General features: G+C 41.5%; 1 protein-coding gene across 2 annotated transcripts; it reads left to right on the plus strand.

Moving 5' to 3' along the window:
• The first annotated feature begins 20,595 nt into the window (after positions 1–20,595).
• On the plus strand, positions 20,596–22,349 carry LOC127316643 (uncharacterized). 2 transcript variants are annotated; one of them, XM_051347089.2, is made up of 2 exons: positions 20,596–20,976; positions 21,476–22,349. In XM_051347089.2, exon 2 carries the CDS (start codon positions 21,592–21,594, stop codon positions 22,225–22,227), a length of 636 nt encoding a protein of 211 aa, XP_051203049.1. In that variant the 5' UTR covers positions 20,596–20,976; positions 21,476–21,591; the 3' UTR covers positions 22,228–22,349. The 2 variants fall into 2 exon arrangements, with proteins under 2 accessions (XP_051203049.1, XP_051203050.1); XM_051347090.2 differs by having other exon boundaries at positions 21,481–22,349.
• Positions 22,350–22,358: the final 9 nt, after the last annotated feature.

Below are 22,358 nucleotides of genomic sequence, written 5' to 3' on the forward strand. Positions count from 1 at the left end.
CGGGTAGTAATGCTAGAGCCCGCTCTTGGTGAACGCTTTTGTTGAGAAGTTTCTGGTGGATCTTTCATTGTCTGTGCACAAAGAAAGCAAGAAACTGGTGACCGCCTCGAGCAGCGAAGCACCGGCATGGATTTCACCTCCATGATATATGCTGAAGATAAATGTTAATGCAATGTAAGCACAAAATATAGGATGTGGTTCAATCGCGGCGGTGGAGAGAGATGAGGATGGGGTGTTTAGGGAGTGTTGGCAATAGTCTTCCCAGAGAAGACGGAGGCAGAAACTCAATCTTGATCCACTCGCATGCCGCGAGGTGATCTCCCTATCACGTGATATCAATGCATGCAAGAAGTGTGTGGGTGGCAAACGACTACCAAGGCGTCGTCGTGAGCTTGGAGAAGGGGACGATGGGCATCTAAGAACACATTTTCCAGGAGATTAAGGAATCCCTGAGGAGTTTGACGAGCTAGTATTCATCCATGGATGGAGAAGGTAAAATAAAGAATCCAATAGTTTCGCTAGGAGTGTAGTGCTCGATGATCAGGGCTGTCAAGTTTGGTTGTTGGTGCCGCGTGTTTCTATCCTCATGAACTTTGAGTTATAATAAAGGAGGTGAACACCTCAAAAAATGTATAATGTTAATAAGACCGTCTTATTTTAATTCCGCAATGTAATAATGTAAAATATGTTATTTTAGTCTTATCTCTGTTAACTAGACATCCTGAAATAGGTGACGAAATAGATTGTTGCTAAGAGATCATCTCTTCATTAATAAAATCTAAACACTCTTTTTAGCATTATCTTTTATCCACTCAACATTTATCCTACGTGGCACTTCTAAGGTATCACCATTATACATGCCCTAGTAGGTTAATACCTGTAGATCTATTTCTCATTTACATAAAAAATCTCAAAATAAGTTCTAGCCCTAAATATAGCATGATCTCCATGGAGCCTCTCCTCTCCCACAAAAACCATCTCACCACACCCATCACCTCTTGGTGGCAAGTACTAGTAGTTCTCTCATGTTCCCATCTGCGAGTAGCAATTGTGTTGTGGATGAAGGGGTCATTTCAAATGAAGTCTCAAGGCTCACCTTGGCAGCGGCTTCAATGGAAAAAGGGCCTAATAGGGCTTGACTTTAATGGGCTTGTGGTATGACATGGTGGGATATTTTCTATGTCGCATGTTTGTTGATCGTTTCCTCATTGTTTTTATGGATGATTTCCCCTACCATGGGTTTATACATGCCAGGTCACATGTTCAGGTAGATGATGAGTGCATTTTAAGAACATTCACCTTATGTTTCTTGCATGTGTAGTGCTAGATTTTTGGTATTTTACGGCTCGGTCGCGCTTACCTTTTATGCTTGTTTACACAAGATAAAACATTATGAAGGTATTAATGAACATATCTTTTGGAGCTCTCATATTGGACATAAATATGATATTTTGAAGTGATCAATACCATATAAATGATTTTCCACGCACCTAGATGAAAAGGAAAAGTGAGATGAAACTCCAGAAGGGTTAACGATCATCAGTACGGGCAAAGCCCACCCATACCGCGACCCCATACCATGTGGTAGCCGCCTCGCTTCGTCAAATAGTTTCACCTCATGAAGACAAATCTGAGATCCGACATTCACAGACACCACAACTCACAAAAACCTCACCTCTAGAGGGGGTCAAAAGGGGGGACTTCTAGAAGGGCATCATCCTCATGTTGGAGATAGTGCCCTAGAGGCAAATAATAAAGATTATTTATTATTATATCTCAATAGTGTTGGAGATATGCCCAAGAGGCAATAATAAAAGTGGTTATTATATATCTTTATGTTTATGATAAATGTTTATATACCATGCTATAATTGTATTAACCGAAACATTGATACATGTGTGATATGTAAACAACAAAGAGTCCCTAGTATGCCTCTTAACTAGCTTGTTGATTAATAGATGATTAGTTTCATAATCATGAACATTGGATGTTATTAATAACAAGGTTATATCATTGTGTGAATGATGTAATGGACACACCCATTTAAGCGTAGCATAAGATCACGTCATTAAGTTATTTGCTATAAGCTTTCGATACATAGTTACCTAGTCCTTATGACCATGAGATCATATAAATCACTTATACCGGAAAGGTACTTTGATTACATCAAACGCCACTGCGTAAATGGGTGGTTATAAAGGTGGGATTAAGTATCCGGAAAGTATGAGTTGAGGCATATGGATCAACAATGGGATTTGTCCATCCCGATGACGGATAGATATACTCTGGGCCCTCTCGGTGGAATGTCGTCTAATGTCTTGCAAGCATATGAATAAGTTCATAAGAGACCACATACCATGGTACGAGTAAAGAGTACTTGTCAGGAGACGAGGTTGAACAAGGTATAGAGTGATACCGATGATCAAACCTCGGACAAGTAAAATATCGCGTGACAAAGGGAATTGGTATCATATGTGAATGGTTCATTCGATCACTAAAGTCATCGTTGAATATGTGGGAGCCATTATGGATCTCCAGATCCCGCTATTGGTTATTGGTCGGAGAGAGTACTCAACCATGTCCACATAGTTCGCGAACCGTAGGGTGACACACTTAAGGTTTGATGTTGAAATGGTAGAACTTGAATATGGAATGGAGTTCGAAGTATTGTTCGAAGTCTCGGATGGGATCCCGGACATCACGAGGAGTTCCGGAATGGTCCGGAGAATAAGATTCATATATAGGAAGTCATTTTATAAGTTACAAAATGATCCGGAAGATTTTATGGAAGGTTCTAGAAGGTTCTAGAAAAGTCCGGAAGAAATCAATTTGGAAGGCGGAGTCCCGAAGGGACTCCACCTCCCATGGCCGGCCAACCCTAGAGGGGGGAGTCCAAGGTGGACTCCACCAAAGGGGGCCGGCCACCCCCCCCTCATGGAAGGGTGGGAATCCCACTTGAGGTGGGAGTCCCACCTTGGGTAGGTTTCCCTACACATGGAAATTTTGGGTTGGGGTCTTATTCGAAGACTTGTACTCCAACACTTGGGGCTTCCACCTATATAATGAGGAGCAAGGGGAGGGGGCCGGCCACACCAAAGCCATTGTGGCCGCACCCCCTTAGTGGCCGGCCACCTCCCCCTCTCCCAAATCCTAGCCGCCCCCTCTCCTCCACCCCTCCCGCAAAGCTTAGTGAAGCTCCGCCGGAGTTCTCCATCGCCACCGCCACCACGCCGTCGTGCTGCCGGATTCCAGGAGGAGCTACTACTTCTGCTGCCCGCTGGAACGGGGAGAAGGACGTCGTCTTCATCAACACCGAACGTGTGACCGAGTACGGAGGTGCTGCCCGATCGTGGCACCGTGATCAAGATCTTCTACGCGCTTTTGCAAGCGGCAAGTGATCGTCTACCGCAGCAACAAGAGCCTCATCTTGTAGGCTTTGGAAATCTTCAAGGGTGAGTCTCGATCATCTCCTCGTTGCTCCCGTCTTCTAGATTGCATCTTGGCTTGGATTGCGTTCTCGCGGTAGGAAATTTTTTGTTTTCTATGCAACGAATCCCTACAAATAGTTCATAATAAGTTTTATGCCATGCTATAACTGTATTAATGTGAAACATTGATACACATATGGTGTGTAAACAAATTAGGCTTCCTATTGAGCCTTTATGCCAACTAGCTCATTGGTAAACAGATGGTCGAGGTTTCCCGATCATGAACATTTATGTCAATTGGCAATGGGGGCATATCATTGGGAGAATGATATGATGGACATACCGAATATAAGTATTGCAACACAATCAACTCACAAAGTTCATCTTTACGAAAATTGTGAAAGCGTAATAACCTAATTCTTAGACTATGAGATCATATCTAATCACTATCACCAGAGGCTGCTTTGACAACATCAACTGTCACACCGTAACATGGTGATTATAAAGGTGTTGTTTGGATATTACGAAGGGGATGGGTTGAGGTGTATGTATCAAGATCTGGATTTGTTCATCCGCGTGATGGAAGATACTCTTGGCCAACTTGGTGAGATTACATCCATAAAGTTGCAACGTATGACTAGGTCATGAGGATGGAATCAGGCAGGAACGAGTTGAATATCTTTGTCGGTAGCAAGATCGAACTGGGTATGATGATACCGATGATTAGATCTGAGACAAGTATTGTATTGAAGTAACAAAGGGAATATGAAACGATGATTATGGTTCAATGAATTGTATATATATTTGTGGAATGCACAAGGGTCATCATGGCCATCCAGGTCCCACTAATGATCATTGATCGGAGATGCGTCTCGGTCATGTTTGTATGTTCTAGAACCGTAGGGTATCACACTTAGGGGCTCAATGACGCTTGGAGATGCTTTTGGTATCATTGAAAACACCGTAGAATGGAGAAGAGAGAACCGAAATAGTTCCAGGAGAATCCAAAGGATGTTCAGAATGGTTCGAGAGGTGTCTCAGATCAATGGGAATTAAATAATATGTAATATATATTAATTAATTGAATTAGTATTAAATATATTAATTTATTTAATAATAAAATGCATCCCACCCTTAATGGGACTCTCCTGGAGGGTGATGCGTGTAGTTGACACGTCCGTTGGGAACCCCAAGAGGAAGGTGTGATGCGCACAGCGGCAAGTTTCCCTCAGTAAGAAACCAAGGTTTAATCGAACCAGTAGGAGTCAAGAAGCACGTTGAAGGTTGATGGCAGCGGGATGTAGTGCGGCGCAACACCAGAGATTCCGGCGCCAACGTGGAACCTGCACAACACAACCAAAGTACTTTGCCCCAACGAAACAGTGAGGTTGTCAATCTCACCGGCTTGCTGTAACAAAGGATTAACCGTATTGTGTGGAAGATGATTGTTTGCAGAAAACAGTAGAACAGTATTGCAGTAGATTGTATTTCAGTATAGAGAATTAGACCGGGGTCCACAGTTCACTAGAGGTGTCTCTCCCATAAGATAAACAGCATGTTGGGTGAACAAATTACAGTTAGGCAATTGACAAATAGAGAGGGCATGACCATGCACATACATATTATGATGAGTATTGTGAGATTTAATTGGGCATTACGACAAAGTACATAGACCGCTATCCAGCATGCATCTATGCCTAAAAAGTCCACCTTCAGGTTATCATCCGAACCCCCTCCAGTATTAAGTTGCTAACAACAAACAATTGCATTAAGTATTGCGCGTAATGTAATCAGTAACTACATCCTCGAACATAGCACCAATGTTTTATCCCTAGTGGCAACAGCACATCCATAATCTTAGAGATTTCTGTCACTTCCCCAGATTCACGGAGACATGAACCCACTATCGAGCATAAATACTCCCTCTTGGAGTTACAAGCATCTACTTGGCCAGAGCATCTACTAGTAACGGAGAGAATGCAAGATCATAAACAACACATAGACATGAATTGATAATCAACATAACATAGTATTCTCTATTCATCGGATCCCAACAAACACAACATATAGAATTACAGATAGATGATCTTGATCATGTTCGGCAGCTCACAAGACCCGACAATTAAGCACAATGGGGAGAAGACAACCATCTAGCTACTGCTATGGACCCATAGTCCAGGGGTAGACTACTCACACATCACTCCGGAGGCGACCATGGCGGTGTAGAGTCCTCCGGGAGATGATTTCCCTCTCCGGCAGGGTGCCGGAGGCGATCTCCTGAATCCCCCGAGATGGGATTGGCGGTGGCGGCGTCTCTGGAAGGTTTTCCGTATCGTGGCTCTCGGTACTGGGGGTTTCGCGACGGAGGCTTTAAGTAGGCGGAAGGGCAGGTCAGGGGGCCACACGAGGGCCCCACACTACAGGTCGGCGCGGCCAGGGCTTGGGCCGCGCCGCCCTAGGGTGTGGCCACCTCGTGGCCCCACTTCGTCTCCTCTTCGGTCTTCTGGAAGCTTCGTGGCAAAATAGGACCCTGGGCGTTGATTTCGTCCAATTCCGAGAATATTTCTTTACTAGGATTTCTGAAACCAAAAACAGCAGAAAACAACAACTGGCACTTCGGCATCTTGTTAATAGGTTAGTTCCAGAAAATGCACGAATATGACATAAAGTGTGCATAAAACATGTAGATATCATCAATAATGTGGCATGGAACACAAGAAATTATCGATACGTCGGAGACGTATCAGAGGGGATCCCATTAAGGGGCCCAGCCAAACCCCCCAAGTGGATAAGGTGGGCGTGCCCTAGGGTTTGGGGGCGCATGGCCTTGCTTGGCCTAGCCGGTCGTCCCTCCCTTTGGCCCATCTAGCCACCTCCCCCGATATAAGGTGGATGCTTGTGTTGGAGATATGCCTAAGAGGCAATAATAAAAGTGTTTATTGTTATATCGTGTTCATGATAAATATTTACATCCCATGCTATAATTGTATTAACCATAAACATTAATACTTGTGCGTTTTGTAAACATAAAGGAGTCCCTAGTAAGCCTCTTGTTAAACTAGCTTGTTGATTAATAGATGATCATGTTTCCTGATCATGAACATTGGATGTTATTAATAACAAGATCATATCATTAGGTGAATGATGTGATGGACATACACCCATAGTAAGAGTAGCATATGGTCAAGTCATTAAGTTCGTTGTGCTTCAATCTTTAAATATACATAGTAACCTAATCCTCCGACCATGAGATCATGTTAATCACCTACACCGGATGCATGGTTGCTTTGATGACACCAAATACTACTTCGTAAATGGGTCGTTATAAAGGTGGCATTAAGTGTTCAGAAAGTATAGGGTTGAGGCACGTGGATCAAGAGTGGGATTTGTCCATCCCAATAACCGATAGATATACTCTGGGCCCTCTCGATGGAATGACATCCAATTAGCTTGTAAGCATGTGATTGGCTCACAAGGGATATCATATCACGGTACGAGTAAAGAGTACTTATCAGTAACGAGGTTGAACTAGGTATGGAGATACCGACGATCAAACTTTGGATAAGTAAAATATCGCGAGACAAAGGGAATTGTTATTTTGTGTAAATGGTTCTTTCGATCATGAAGTCATCGTTGAATATGTGGGAGCTATTATGGATCTCCAGGTCCCGCTATTAGTTATTGATCGGAGAAGAGTCTCGATCATATCCGCATAGTTCTTGAACCGTAGGGTGACACACTTAAGGTTTGATGTCGTTTTAAGTAGATATGGAATATGGAATGGAGTTCGAATGTTGTTCGGAGTCTCGGATGGGATCCAGTACATCACGAGGAGTTCCGAAATGGTCCGGAGAATAAGATTCATATATAGGAAGTCACATTCCAAGTTTGGGAATGGTCCGGTGCATTTATGGAAGGTTGTAGAAGATTATAGAATCATCCGGAATAAATCACTATGGCAGGTAGAGTTCCGGAGGGACTCCACCAGCCCTAGCCAACCCACCAAGTGAGAAGGTGGAATCCATGGTGGACTCCACCTAGTTGTCCGGCCAAGAAGCAAGGAAAGGGAGCAATCCCACTTGAACTAGGTTTCCTCATTAAGGTAAGTTTTGGAGTTGGACTCCAAAGTGGTTTTGGGGCAACCCTAGGGGTTCCACCTATATAAGGAGGAGGAGAGGGGAGGGGCTGACCACATCAAGCCAGCCGCACCACCCAAGGGGCACCAAGGCTGGCGCCCAAGAGCCCCCCTCTCCCAAACCCTAGCTACTCCCTCCCCCTATTTCTCCCGCAGTGCTTACGGTGAAGCGCTGCCGAAGATCTCCGCCACCACCGTCACCATGTCGTCGTGCTGGTGGGATTCCGAGGAGGATCTACTACATCCGTTGCCTACTAGAACAGGGAGAAGGATGTCGTCATCAACACCGCACGTGTGACCGAGTGCGGAGGTGCTGCCCAATTGTGGCACCGTCAAGATCTTCTACGCGCTTTTGAAAGCGGAAAGTGATCGACTACATCCACCACGATATTTATCTCGTTAACACTTAGCGATCTTCGAGGGTATGTTGATCTTCACCTTGTTGCTACCATCTACTAGATTAGATCTTGGCTTGTTATTCGTTCTTACGGTAGGAGACGTATCAGCATCCCCAAGCTTAGTTCTGCTCGTCCCGAGCAGGTAAAACGATAACAAAGATAATTTCTGGAGTGACATGCCATCATAACCTTGATCATACAATTTGTAAAGCATATGTAGTGAATGCAGCGATCAAAACAATGTATATGACATGAGTAAACAAGTGAATCATAAAGCAAAGACTTTTCATGAATAGTACTTCAAGACAAGCATCAATAAGTCTTGCATAAGAGTTAACTCATAAAGCAATAATTCAAAGTAAAAGCATTGAAGCAACACAAAGGAAGATTAAGTTTCAGTGGTTGCTTTCAACTTGTAACATGTATATCTCATGGATATTGTCAACATAGAGTAATATAATAAGTGCAATATGCAAGTATGTAGGAATCAATGCACAGTTCACACAAGTGTTTGCTTCTTGAGGTGGAGAGAAATAGGTGAACTGACTCAACAATGAAAGTAAAAGAATGGTCCTCCATAGAGGAAAAGCATCGATTGCTATATTTGTGCTAGAGCTTTGATTTTGAAAACATGAAACAATTTTGTCAACGGTAGTAATAAAGCATATGAGTTATGTAAATTATATCTTACAAGTTGCAAGCCTCATGCATAGTTTACTAATAGTGCCCGCACCTTGTCCTAATTAGCTTGGACTACCGGGATCGTCACAATGCACATGTTTTAACCAAGTGTCACAAAGGGGTACCTCTATGCCGCCTGTACAAAGGTCTAAGGAGAAAGCTCGCATCGGATTTCTCGCTATTGATTATTCTCAACTTAGACATCCATACCGGGACAACATAGACAACAGATAATGGACTCCTCTTTTATGCATAAGCATGTAACAACAATTAATATTCTCATATGAGATTGAGGATATATGTCCAAAACTGAAACTTCCACCATGAATCATGGCTTTAGTTAGCGGCCCAATGTTCTTCTCTAACAATACGCATGCTTAACCATAAGGTGGTAGATCTCTCTTACTTCAGACAAGACGGACATGCATAGCAACTCACATGATATTCAACAAAGAATAGTTGATGGCGTCCCCAGTGAACATGGTTATCGCACAACAAGCAACTTAATAAGAGATAAAGTGCATAAGTACATATTCAATACCACAATAGTTTTTAAGCTATTTGTCCCATGAGCTATATATTGTAAAGGTGAAGAGTGGAAATTTAAAGGTAGCACTCAAGCAATATACTTTGGAATGGCGGAGAAATACCATGTAGTAGGTAGGTATGGTGGACACAAATGGCATAGTGGTTGGCTCAAGGATTTTGGATGCATGAGAAGTATTCCCTCTCGATACAAGGTTTAGGCTAGCAAGGTTATTTGAAACAAACACAAGGATGAACCGGTGCAGCAAAACTCACATAAAAGACATATTGAAAACATTATAAGACTCTACACCGTCTTCCTTGTTGTTCAAACTCAATACTAGAAATTATCTAGACCTTAGAGAGACCAAATATGCAAACCAAATTTTAGCATGCTCTATGTATTTCTTCATTAATGGGTGCAAAGTATATGATGCAAGAGCTTAAACATGAGCACAACAATTGCCAAGTATCACATTATCCAAGACATTATAGCAATTACTACATGTATCATTTTCCAATTCCAACCATATAACAATTTAACGAAGAAGAAACTTCGCCATGAATACTATGAGTAAAGCCTAAGGACATACTTGTCCATATGCTACAGCGGAGCGTGTCTCTCTCCCACAAAGTGAATGCTAGGATCCATTTTATTCAAACAAAACAAAAACAAACCGACGCTCCAAGAAAAGCACATAAGATGTGATGGAATAAAAATATAGTTTCAGGGGAGGAACCTGATAATGTTGTCGATGAAGAAGGGGATGCCTTGGGCATCCCCAAGCTTAGACGCTTGAGTCTTCTTAGAATATGCAGGGGTGAACCACCGGGGCATCCCCAAGCTTAGAGCTTTCACTCTCCTTGATCATATTGCATCATACTCCTCTCTTGATCCTTGAAAACTTCCTCCACACCAAACTCGAAACAACTCATTAGAGGGTTAGTGGACAATCAAAATATACATGTTCAGAGGTGACATAATCATTCTTAACACTTCTGGACATTGCACAAAGCTGCTGGACATTAATGGATCAAAGAAATTCATCCAACATAGCAAAAGAGGCAATGCGAAATAAAAGGCAGAATCTGTCAAAACAGAACAGTTCGTATTGACGAATTTTATCGAGGCACCAGACTTGCTCAAATGAAAATGCTCAAATTGAATGAAAGTTGCGTACATATCTGAGGATCACTCACGTAAATTGGCATAATTTTCTGAGTTACCTACAGAGAAAACAGCCCAGATTCGTGACAGCAAAGAAATCTGTTTCTGCGCAGTAATCCAAATCTAGTATGAACTTTACTATCAAAGACTTTACTTGGCACAACAAAACACTAAACTAAGATAAGGAGAGGTTGCTACAGTAGTAAACAACTTCCAAGACACAAAATAAAAACAAAGTACTGTAGTAAAAACCATGGGTTGTCTCCCATAAGCGCTTTTCTTTAACGCCTTTCAGCTAGGCGCAGAAAGTGTGTATCAAGTATTATCAAGAGATGAAGTGTCAACATCATAATTTGTTCTAATAATAGAATCAAAAGGTAACTTCATTCTCTTTCTAGGGAAGTGTTCCATACCTTTCTTGAGAGGAAATTGATATTTAATATTACCTTCCTTCATATCAATGATAGCTCCAACAGTTCGAAGAAAAGATCTTCCCAATATAATGGGACAAGATGCATTGCATTCAATATCCAAGACAACAAAATCAACGGGGACAAGGTTATTGTTAACGGTAATGCGAACATTATCAACTTTCCCCAAAGGTTTCTTTGTAGAATGATCAGCAAGATTAACATCCAAATAACAATTTTTCAGCGGTGGCAAGTCAAGCATATTATAGATTTTCTTAGGCATAACGGAAATACTTGCACCAAGATCACATAAAGCATTACAATCAAAATCATTGACCCTCATTTTAATGATGGGTTCCCAACCATCCTCTAGCTTTCTAGGAATAGAGGCTTCGCGCTCTAGTTTCTCTTCTCTAGCTTTTATGAGAGCATTTGTAATATGTTGCGTGAAAGCCGAATTTATAGCACTAGCGTTAGGACTTTTAGCAAGTTTTTGCAAGAACTTTATAACTTCAGAGATGTGGCAATCATCAAAATCTAAATCATTATGAGCTACAGCAATGGGATCATCATCCCCAAGGTTGGAAAAAATTTCAGCAGTTTTATCACAAGCAATTTCAGCAGTTTTAGCAATTTCAGGCAATTTTGTACGCTTTGCACTAGGAGTAGAAACATTGCCAACACCAATTATTTTACCATTAATAGTAGGAGGTGCAGCAACATGTGAAGAATCAACATTACTTGTGGTGGTAATAGTCCAAACTTTAGCTACATTTTTCTCTTTAGCTAGTTTTTCATTTTCTTCTCTATCCCACCTAGCACGCAATTCGGCCATTAATCTTATATTCTCATTAATTCTAACTTGGATGGCATTTGCTGTAGTAACAATTTTATTTTCAATATCCCTATTAGGCATAACTTTTGATTTCAAAAGATCAACATCAGAGGCAAGACTATCAACCTTAGAAGCAAGTATATCAATTTTTCCAAGCTTTTCTTCAACAGATTTGTTAAAAGCAGTTTGTGTACTAATAAATTCTTTAAGCATGGCTTCAAGTCCAGGGGGTGAATTCCTATTATTGTTGTAAGAATTCCCATAAGAATTACCATAGCCGTTACCATTATTATAAGGATATGGCCTATAGTTGTTACTAGAATTGTTCCGGTAAGCATTGTTGTTGAAATTATTATTTTTAATGAAGTTTACATCAACATGTTCTTCTTGTGCAACCAATGAAGCTAATGGAACATTATTAGGATCAATATTAGTCCTATCATTCACAAGCATAGACATAATAGCATCAATCTTATCACTCAAGGAAGAGGTTTTCGACAGAATTTACCTTCTTACCTTGTGGAGCTCTTTCCGTGTGCCATTCAGAGTAGTTGATCATCATATTATCAAGAAGCTTTGTTGCTTCACCAAGAGTGATGGACATAAAGGTACCTCCAGCAGCTGAATCCAATAGGTTCCGCGAAGAAAAATTTAGTCCTGCATAGAAGGTTTGGATGATCATCCAAGTAGTCAGTCCATGTGTTGGGCAATTTTTAACCAAAGATTTCATTCTTTCCCATGCTTGTGCAACATGCTCAGTATCTAATTGTTTAAAATTCATTATGCTACTCCTCAAAGATATAATTTTAGCAGGGGGATAATATCTACCAATAAAAGCATCCTTGCATTTAGTCCATGAATCAATACTATTCTTAGGCAGAGATAGCAACCAATCTTTAGCTCTTCCTCTTAATGAGAAAGGAAACAATTTCAATTTAATAATATCACCATCTACATCCTTATACTTTTGCATTTCACATAGTTCAACAAAATTATTAAGATGGGCAGCAGCATCATCAGAACTAACACCAGAAAATTGCTCTCGCATAACAAGATTCAGTAAAGCAGGTTTAATTTCAAAGAATTCTGCTGTAGTAGCAGATGGAGCAATAGGTGTGCATAAGAAATCATTATTATTTGTGGTTGTGAAGTCACACAACTTAGTATTTTCAGGGGTGGCCATTTTAGCAGTAGTAAATAAAGCAAACTAGATAAAGTAAATGCAAGTAACTAATTTTTTTGTGTTTTTGATATAGCAAACGAGATAGCAAATAAAGTAAAACTAGCAACTAATTTTTTTGTGTTTTGATTTAGTGCAGCAAACAAAGTAGTAAATAAAACTAAGCAAGACAAAAACAAAGTAAAGAGATTGGGAAGTGGAGACTCCCCTTGCAGCGTGTCTTGATCTCCCCGGCAACGGCGCCAGAAATTTGCTTGATGCGTGTAGTTGACACGTCCGTTGGGAACCCCAAGAGGAAGGTGTGATGCGCACAGCGGCAAGTTTCCCTCAGTAAGAAACCAAAGTTTAATCGAACCAGTAGGAGTCAAGAAGCACGTTGAAGGTTGATGGCGGCGGGATGTAGTGCGGCGCAACACCAGAGATTCCGGCGCCAACGTGGAACCTGCACAACACAACCAAAGTACTTTGCCCCAATGAAACAGTGAGGTTGTCAATCTCACCGGCTTGCTGTAACAAAGGATTAACCGTATTGTGTGGAAGATGATTGTTTGCAGAAAACAGTAGAACAGTATTGCAGTAGATTGTATTTCAGTATAGAGAATTGGACCGGGGTCCACAGTTCACTAGAGGTGTCTCTCCCATAAGATAAACAGCATGTTGGGTGAACAAATTACAGTTAGGCAATTGACAAATAGAGAGGGCATGACCATGCACATACATATTATGATGAGTATTGTGAGATTTAATTGGGCATTACGACAAAGTACATAGACCGCTATCCAGCATGCATCTATGCCTAAAAAGTCCACCTTCAGGTTATCATCCGAACCCCCTCCAGTATTAAGTTGCTAACAACAGACAATTGCATTAAGTATTGCGCGTAATGTAATCAGTAACTACATCCTCGAACATAGCACCAATGTTTTATCCCTAGTGCCAACAGCACATCCATAATCTTAGAGATTTCTGTCACTTCCCCAGATTCACGGAGACATGAACCCACTATCGAGCATAAATACTCCCTCTTGGAGTTACAAGCATCTACTTGGCCAGAGCATCTACTAGTAACGGAGAGCATGCAAGATCATAAACAACACATAGACATGAATTGATAATCAACATAACATAGTATTCTCTATTCATCGGATCCCAACAAACACAACATATAGAATTACAGATAGATGATCTTGATCATGTTCGGCAGCTCACAAGACCCGACAATTAAGCACAATGGGGAGAAGACAACCATCTAGCTACTGCTATGGACCCATAGTCCAGGGGTAGACTACTCACACATCACTCCGGAGGCGACCATGGCGGCGTAGAGTCCTCCGGGAGATGATTCCCCTCTCCGGCAGGGTGCCGGAGGCGATCTCCTGAATTCCTCGAGATGGGATTGGCGGCGGCGGCGTCTACGGAAGGTTTTCCGTATCGTGGCTCTCGGTGCGGGGTTTCGCGACGGAGGCTTTAAGTAGGCGGAAGGGCAGGTCAGGGGGCCACACGAGGGCCCCACACTACAGGTCGGCGCGGCCAGGGCTTGGGCCGCGCCGCCCTAGGGTGTGGCCACCTCGTGGCCCCACTTCGTCTCCTCTTCGGTCTTCTGGAAGCTTCGTGGCAAAATAGGACCCTGGGCGTTGATTTCGTCCAATTCCGAGAATATTTCTTTACTAGGATTTCTGAAACCAAAAACAGCAGAAAACAGCAACTGGCACTTCGGCATCTTGTTAATAGGTTAGTTCCAGAAAATGCACGAATATGACATAAAGTGTGCATAAAACATGTAGATATCATCAATAATGTGGCATGGAACACAAGAAATTATCGATACGTCGGAGACGTATCAGAGGGGATCCCATTAAGGGGCCCAGCCAAACCCCCCAAGTGGATAAGGTGGGGGTACCCTAGGGTTTGGGGGCGCATGGCCTTGCTTGGCCTAGCCGGTCGTCCCTCCCTTTGGCCCATCTAGCCACCTCCCCCGATATAAGGTGGATGCTTGTGTTGGAGATATGCCTAAGAGGCAATAATAAAAGTGTTTATTGTTATATCGTGTTCATGATAAATATTTACATCCCATGCTATAATTGTATTAACCATAAACTTTAATACTTGTGTGTTTTGTAAACATAAAGGAGTCCCTAGTAAGCCTCTTGTTAAACTAGCTTGTTGATTAATAGATGATCATGTTTCCTGATCATGAACATTGGATGTTATTAATAACAAGATCATATCATTAGGTGAATGATGTGATGGACATACACCCATAGTAAGAGTAGCATATGGTCAAGTCATTAAGTTCGTTGTGCTTCAATCTTTAAATATACATAGTAACCTAATCCTCCGACCATGAGATCATGTTAATCACCTACACCGGATGCATGGTTGCTTTGATGACACCAAATACTACTTCGTAAATGGGTCGTTATAAAGGTGGCATTAAGTGTTCAGAAAGTATAGGGTTGAGGCACGTGGATCAAGAGTGGGATTTGTCCATCCCAATGACGGATAGATATACTCTAGGCCCTCTCGATGGAATGACATCCAATTAGCTTGTAAGCATGTGATTGGCTCACAAGGGATATCATATCACGGTACGAGTAAAGAGTACTTATCAGTAACGAGGTTGAACTAGGTATGGAGATACCGACGATCAAACTTTGGATAAGTAAAATATCGCGAGACAAAGGGAATTGTTATTTTGTGTAAATGGTTCTTTCGATCATGAAGTCATCGTTGAATATGTGGGAGCTATTATGGATCTCCAGGTCCCGCTATTAGTTATTGATCGGAGAAGAGTCTCGATCATATCCGCATAGTTCTTGAACCGTAGGGTGACACACTTAAGGTTTGATGTCGTTTTAAGTAGATATGGAATATGGAATGGAGTTCGAATGTTGTTCGGAGTCTCGGATGGGATCCAGTACATCACGAGGAGTTCCGAAATGGTCCGGAGAATAAGATTCATATATAGGAAGTCACATTCCAAGTTTGGGAATGGTCCGGTGCATTTATGGAAGGTTGTAGAAGATTATAGAATCATCCGGAATAAATCACTATGGCAGGTAGAGTTCCGGAGGGACTCCACCAGCCCTAGCCAACCCACCAAGTGAGAAGGTGGAATCCATGGTGGACTCCACCTAGTTGTCCGGCCAAGAAGCAAGGAAAGGGAGCAATCCCACTTGAACTAGGTTTCCTCATTAAGGTAAGTTTTGGAGTTGGACTCCAAAGTGGTTTTGGGGCAACCCTAGGGGTTCCACCTATATAAGGAGGAGGAGAGGGGAGGGGCTGACCACATCAAGCCAGCCGCACCACCCAAGGGGCACCAAGGCCGGCGCCCAAGAGCCCCCCTCTCCCAAACCCTAGCTACTCCCTCCCCCTATTTCTCCCGCAGTGCTTACGGTGAAGCGCTGCCGGAGATCTCCGCCACCACCGTCACCATGCCGTCGTGCTGGTGGGATTCCGAGGAGGATCTACTACATCCGTTGCCTACTGGAACAGGGAGAAGGATGTCGTCATCAACACCGTACGTGTGACCGAGTGCGGAGGTGCTGCCCAATTGTGGCACCGTCAAGATCTTCTACGCGCTTTTGAAAGCGGAAAGTGATCGACTACATCCACCACGATATTTATCTCATTAACACTTAGCGATCTTCGAGGGTATGTTGATCTTCACCTTGTTGCTACCATCTACTAGATTAGATCTTGGCTTGTTATTCGTTCTTACGGTAGGAAATTTTTTGTTTTCTATGCTACGGATCCCTACAGTGGTATCAGAGCCGTGTCTATGCATAGATTGGTTGCACGAGTAGAACACAATAGTTTGTGGGTGTTGATGCTTTTGTTGTCTCTTGTTATGTGTACTTTGCATCTTGCGGAATGGTGGGATGAAGCGGCCCGGGCTAACTTTACATAACCGCGTTCATGAGACCTGCTCCACGCTTGACAAGCAACTTTTATTGCATAGGTGGCTTTGCGGGTGTCAGTTTCTCTCACCATAGTTAAGATTTAATTTACAATTTCAATTGACAACACTTGTATCAGCGTTGTGGTTCATGTTCGTAGGTAGATTGGATCTTACTCAAAAACCCTAAACCACGTAAAATATGCAAACCAAATTAGAGGCGTCTAACTTGTTTTTGCAGGGTTTGGTGATGTGATATGGCCATGATGTGATGATGAATATGTATGAGATGATCATTATTGTATTGTGGCAACCGGAGGAGCCTTATGGTTGTCTTTATATTTCATGTAGTAAGTTTTATTTCAAACTTTCAAAGTAGTTGTAATAGTTGCTACACGTGGTGGACAACCATGGAGACGACGCCATAGACCTTGACTCCCCACCGACGATGATGGATATCATTCCCGTTGATGATGGAGATCATGTACGTGCTTTGAAGATGAAGATCAAAGACGCGAGATAAAAGGGCCATATCATATCACATTATGAATTGCATGTGATGTTAATCCTTTTTATGCATCTTATATTGCTTAGATCGCGACGGTAGCATTATAAGATAACCCCTCTCACTAAAAATCAAGATAATAAAGTGTTCGTCTTTAGTTAGCACCGTTGCTAAGACTCGTTGTTTCGAAGCATCACGTGATGATCGGGTGTGATAGACTCAACGTGTGCATACAACGGGTGCAAGCCACATTTGCACATGCGGAAATTAAGGTTTGACTTGACGAGCCTAGCATGTACAGATATGGTCTCGGAACACGGCAGACCGAAAAGTTAAGCATGAATCATATAGATGATATGATGAACATATTGATGTTCGCCATTGAAACTACATCATCTCACGTGATGATCGGACTTGGTGTACTGGATTTGGTTCGTGTAATCACTAAGACAATGCGAGGGATATTTTTTTGAGTGGGAGTTCACCTAGTTAATTTGAAAATTAATAGTACACTCAAATTTATCCTGAACAAAGTCTAAATTGTATTTGAATTAAATTTTGTAGAATTGGCATCCATTTTCTACTTTGAGCTAGGCTTGTAATTGAGATAGAAATATTGTTAAGTCTGACAGGTAACTTTACGGACTGGTACCGTATTGTTAAAGAATCAACAAATGATTAAGTGCTATAGCAAACTTTTGGTAATCCTCAAATTGCCGATTTGAAACTCTATGGTTTCAATTAGTATCTAAAATTATCTTGTCTCCGTGAAACTTGATGTTCAAATCCGTTTGAACAGTACGAAGCTAAAAAGTTTGTTTTCAGAAATAAGAAAGGTGTGAGATATATGTGATATCTAAGACATTATTACAAGATAATAGAATATAATTTAGTGAGACTACATAAACTCATAAGTTTTATGGGAATGTACGAAGATTGAAGAAGCTAGACGTCTCAATCCTTCAACTAGTTGGGCACTAACGTTATTCGCATATCCATGAAATCAATAGTAGCTTCATCATGAAGTTGTCATGGTTTGATGGATAAAATTATGAGTAAAATTGTTCATCACATTAAAAAGGTTACTAATAGTGAAATTCGGAACACTTGTCATGTGATAATCAACTTCAAAGTGTGAACCTCAAGGTTATTGGTATTTGAACAAACAAGCATAGAAGTTATTGATGTTGAAGTGTTTTCTGAAATATGAGGAAAGTCGAAAGAGAAACTACAAAAATATTTTGGCAGAAAGAAAGAAAAGACTAAAAAATCTAGCTCAAGTGTATATAGATGATATACATTTTATGAATGTATTCTTTGATTGGTCGCACAATGAAATTCTTGGGTATTTGTACCATATTGGTTGGTATAAGATGTCATACAACACAACGCAATACAAGAATACAATGACCTAAGTGAGTTACAAGGAATATGGTAATAATGCACGTCTATAACAAAATTAAGTGTTATTATGTTTATCGTTGGCATTCCACCTAGCCCTTCAAATTTATAATAAAGAACTTAATAATTGTTATTTTACTCTGGTCAAATGGAAACAATGAGTCATTCAAATTAAGATCGTACATGATTAAGACCGTACTCTATGTACGATGGATAAGTTATTATAAACCTTAATGGTGAAACACACATGCATAACACTGACGCTAAAATGCCATAAGGCAAATGATTTGAATTTCACTTATTTGTGGAACCGCTATTTAGGTTATGTTAGAAAGGAACGCACATGAAGAAACTTCATGCAAATGGATTTTTGGAGTCATTTGATTTTTGAATCGTTTGACACTTGCAAATCTTTTCTAAAGAAAATGACTAAAATACCGTTCATAGGCCAAGAGTTGAACGGGTAACTAACTTAGTGGAAACATACATGATGATGTTTGTGGTTCATTGGGCATAATTGTGTGTGGACGATTCTTCTACTTCATGAAAACTTCAGACAATGAATTAAGTGTGTGTATATATGGATATATTTATTCGATGAGGAAGAAGTTTGAAACATTTGAATAAATTCAAATAAATTTCAGCATAAAATGAAAATCATCGTAATAGAAAAATCAATTATATATGATTGGAGCATGGTAGAGATATTTGAATTACGTGTTTTAGCAAACATCTAAGAGAGTTACGAATTGTTCCACAACTCACGTTTCTTGGAACACCATAGTTATGATGGAGTATTCGAAAGACGTATCCAAACTTTGTTGGATTAATGATGAGATAAAATAAAATAATGCCATTATATTTTGTGGATTATGCTTTAGAGACTACCACTTTTACACTAAAAAGAGCGCCATCATAATCCGTTGAAATGACACCATATGAGTTATGGCATGGGTATAAACTCTAAAAGTCCATTCTTAAATTTTGGTATGCATAGCATAAGTGAATGAGTTTACAACCAAAATCGGATGAATGTCTTTGTTGGTTGTCCCAGAGAATAAATTGGAAATTTTTCCACAATGAAGTTAAAGAAAAAAGTGTTTGTCGATGTTACTTGCTTATTTCCAAGAAATTGTTTCTAGCGAAGTATTTGAGTGGGAGAACAATGAAACTTGATAAGGTTGATGAATCTGAGCATGATGATCATAGTAGCGCAACATCGGAAATGGTTCTGGAAGCGGCCACGACGATCATGGCTCACATGTCTACAAAGTGTTATAGTCATGGAGATCGAAATACCTATTGAACTTTGTAGGTATGGTTACTTTGTGGTCAAATAAATAATTTTCGGATAAAGGATTGATTTTGAACAATGATAAACCAACTACATATAAAGAAGCTACGATGGGCCCTGACTCCGTTAAAATGGCTAAGAGCCATGAAATTCAAGATAGTATCTAAAATCAAGCTTGGATCTTGGTAAACCTTTTGAAGGAATAAATACTTTTTGAAAGTAAATAGATCTATAAAATTAATAGACTTGGATATAATATCCTTGAAGAAGCTCAACTTGTCAAAAGATTGTTTACGATAAAGTTCAAAGAGTTGACTACAATAAGATTAGATCTTCAGCAACGATGCTTATAGTCTATGCGGATTGTTCTAGTAATCTCTACATGTTTTCATCCCGCTAAAACTCAAATTTCAAACCAAAAAACACGAAGTACTCACTCTGCCGTTTTTATGTCGCGTGTACACATTTTGAGGTTAAACTTTGATCATCACTTTGACATATAAAAACATGGGTTCGTGCTATAGAAATTATACTATTTAATTCGTGTTCGAAAAAGGGTTTTAAATAGTATAACCTCATGAAGTTATGATACATGACATGCGTACTTACATATACATAGCAACTCACGGGCATTCAACCAGTAAGCATAGTAGGAGTACAATATATCGTCTACGGTTATGTTCAAATTTTCTGCTGGATATCATAATTAGCATGTAACACTATATCGAACACCGCTTCGTATAGGAAAAATAAGATGAATATCCAGAACAGAGAGACGCCCTATACAGCCAAACAGTGAAATAGGTTTTCTTCATATTGAGTTATCTAAAAAGAAAAGAAAATTCTTCATAGTGCAACGGCCCCGTCTGTTGTCTTCGGAAAAAGAGAACAGCCTATATAACCACCATTTCTTTTCCATGCACGCTTCCATTCCGTCCTCTCCTTCAAAACAGCGCCAGCAACGAAGCCATCGAGCCTGTGAGCCAATCCCCGTCCTCCATTCCCCAATTTCTTCCCCCGAGCCGGTGAGCCTATCCCCGTCCTCCGCCGCAAGACATACAAACCAAGCGGAGCTCCCCCTGTGTGTGTGTTCCGTTCCGGCCAAATCCGATTTGCAGGTATGTGTTGCAGATTGCATGCTTCAAGCTAATTGCATCAATGTCCATGAATTGCTTGTTTGCATATCTCGGTCATATCTCCATCCGTGCAAGCTTGGAAGATGTAATCAATGTTGTTCGGTATAGCTATCTCCCATTTTCGTTAATTAACTGGGTAATTATCTTTTTCTTAATTAGTAATAGATTGGAGCAAAGCTTTTGTCTCCGTTTTAAAAGAAGAACAATTTTAGAACACACTGCAGTTTACCGTTCCAAGATGTAATCGAGGTCCTTCGGCATTAGCTATCTTCCAATGCAAGATTGAACTTGACATTGTTTTCTTTGAATTCGGATTCCATCATGCCATGTTCACTTGGAGGGAGCTAACTTTTTTGTTTTGTTTTGCCAAAAGCATATGATGCATGGCCTAATAATAGGCTCCCACTTCTTCTGAAGTCTAAATATAAGCACCACTCCACGAGCATCGACCATTACATCACGTTTGCACGTTGTTGTGCAGGGCAGTTGCTAAATTCTGCAGCGCCTCATCAACCACACATTCCTTCAGAGGAATTACCAATCCTGAAGAGAGGAGGAGGAGAAGAAGAAACCTAAGTTAGCTAGTTCCAGAGATTGATGGAGGACAAGAAGAAGGACCTGTTCCGGCGACTGACGATCATCTCAATTCCGTTCGTGTTCGTGGCCATCCCGTCCATCGTGATCTTCGTGGGCATGCTGTCGCCGCACGCGCAGGAGCCCAAGGTGGCGGTGGCGTCGCCTGAGCAGAACCACACGGTGGGGTTGCTGAGCACGATGACCGGCGGGCAGATGATCCTGAGCTGCCGCGCCGCGTACTCGGGCAACTGGGAGTACTTCCACTACTTCATCCTGGACCCCTACAAGCCGCAGCACGCCTTCTTCCAGCCGCAGACGAACAACTACGCCATCCTCTGCAAGTGGGGGTACATGGGCAACTTCCTCCAGGATGTGGTCGTCTTCAACAGCAGCGCTCCCTACGCGCGGTTCTGCCGAGTCGACGCCGGCGGGTGCCGGTACCTGTTCCAGGACGGCCACATGTTCCTCGTCACTGGGAGGCACGCCACCAAGGAGGCGCCATGGCAGAAGCGGGAGAAGAAGCTCGTCGGGGACGTGCTGCTTAGAGATTGCAATCACATCATGGGCGTGTTCCCCTCCATGTGCCACTACAAGAAGCATGACAATCCGTACGTCGGCAAGATCATCGGCCGGTGGCGCTGGTGGTTTAACTACTAGCTCGCCCGTCGGCCAGCCATTATTGCTAGTTGGTTAAGAGTTTAGTTAGATGTAACACCAATGTTATACAGTGGTGAACAGCCAGTTATACAGATTGCTATTGAAGAGATGCTGTCAGGTTCCTCAGGATA

This window comes from Lolium perenne, chromosome 7 (genome assembly GCF_019359855.2).
Source record: "Lolium perenne isolate Kyuss_39 chromosome 7, Kyuss_2.0, whole genome shotgun sequence".
NCBI classification, from domain to species: domain Eukaryota; kingdom Viridiplantae; phylum Streptophyta; class Magnoliopsida; order Poales; family Poaceae; genus Lolium; species Lolium perenne.

Bases quoted from the DNA above. Each gene is read 5' to 3' on its own strand.
- LOC127316643 (XM_051347089.2), top strand. From the start codon at position 21,592: ATGGAGGACAAGAAGAAGGACCTGTTCCGGCGACTGACGATCATCTCA.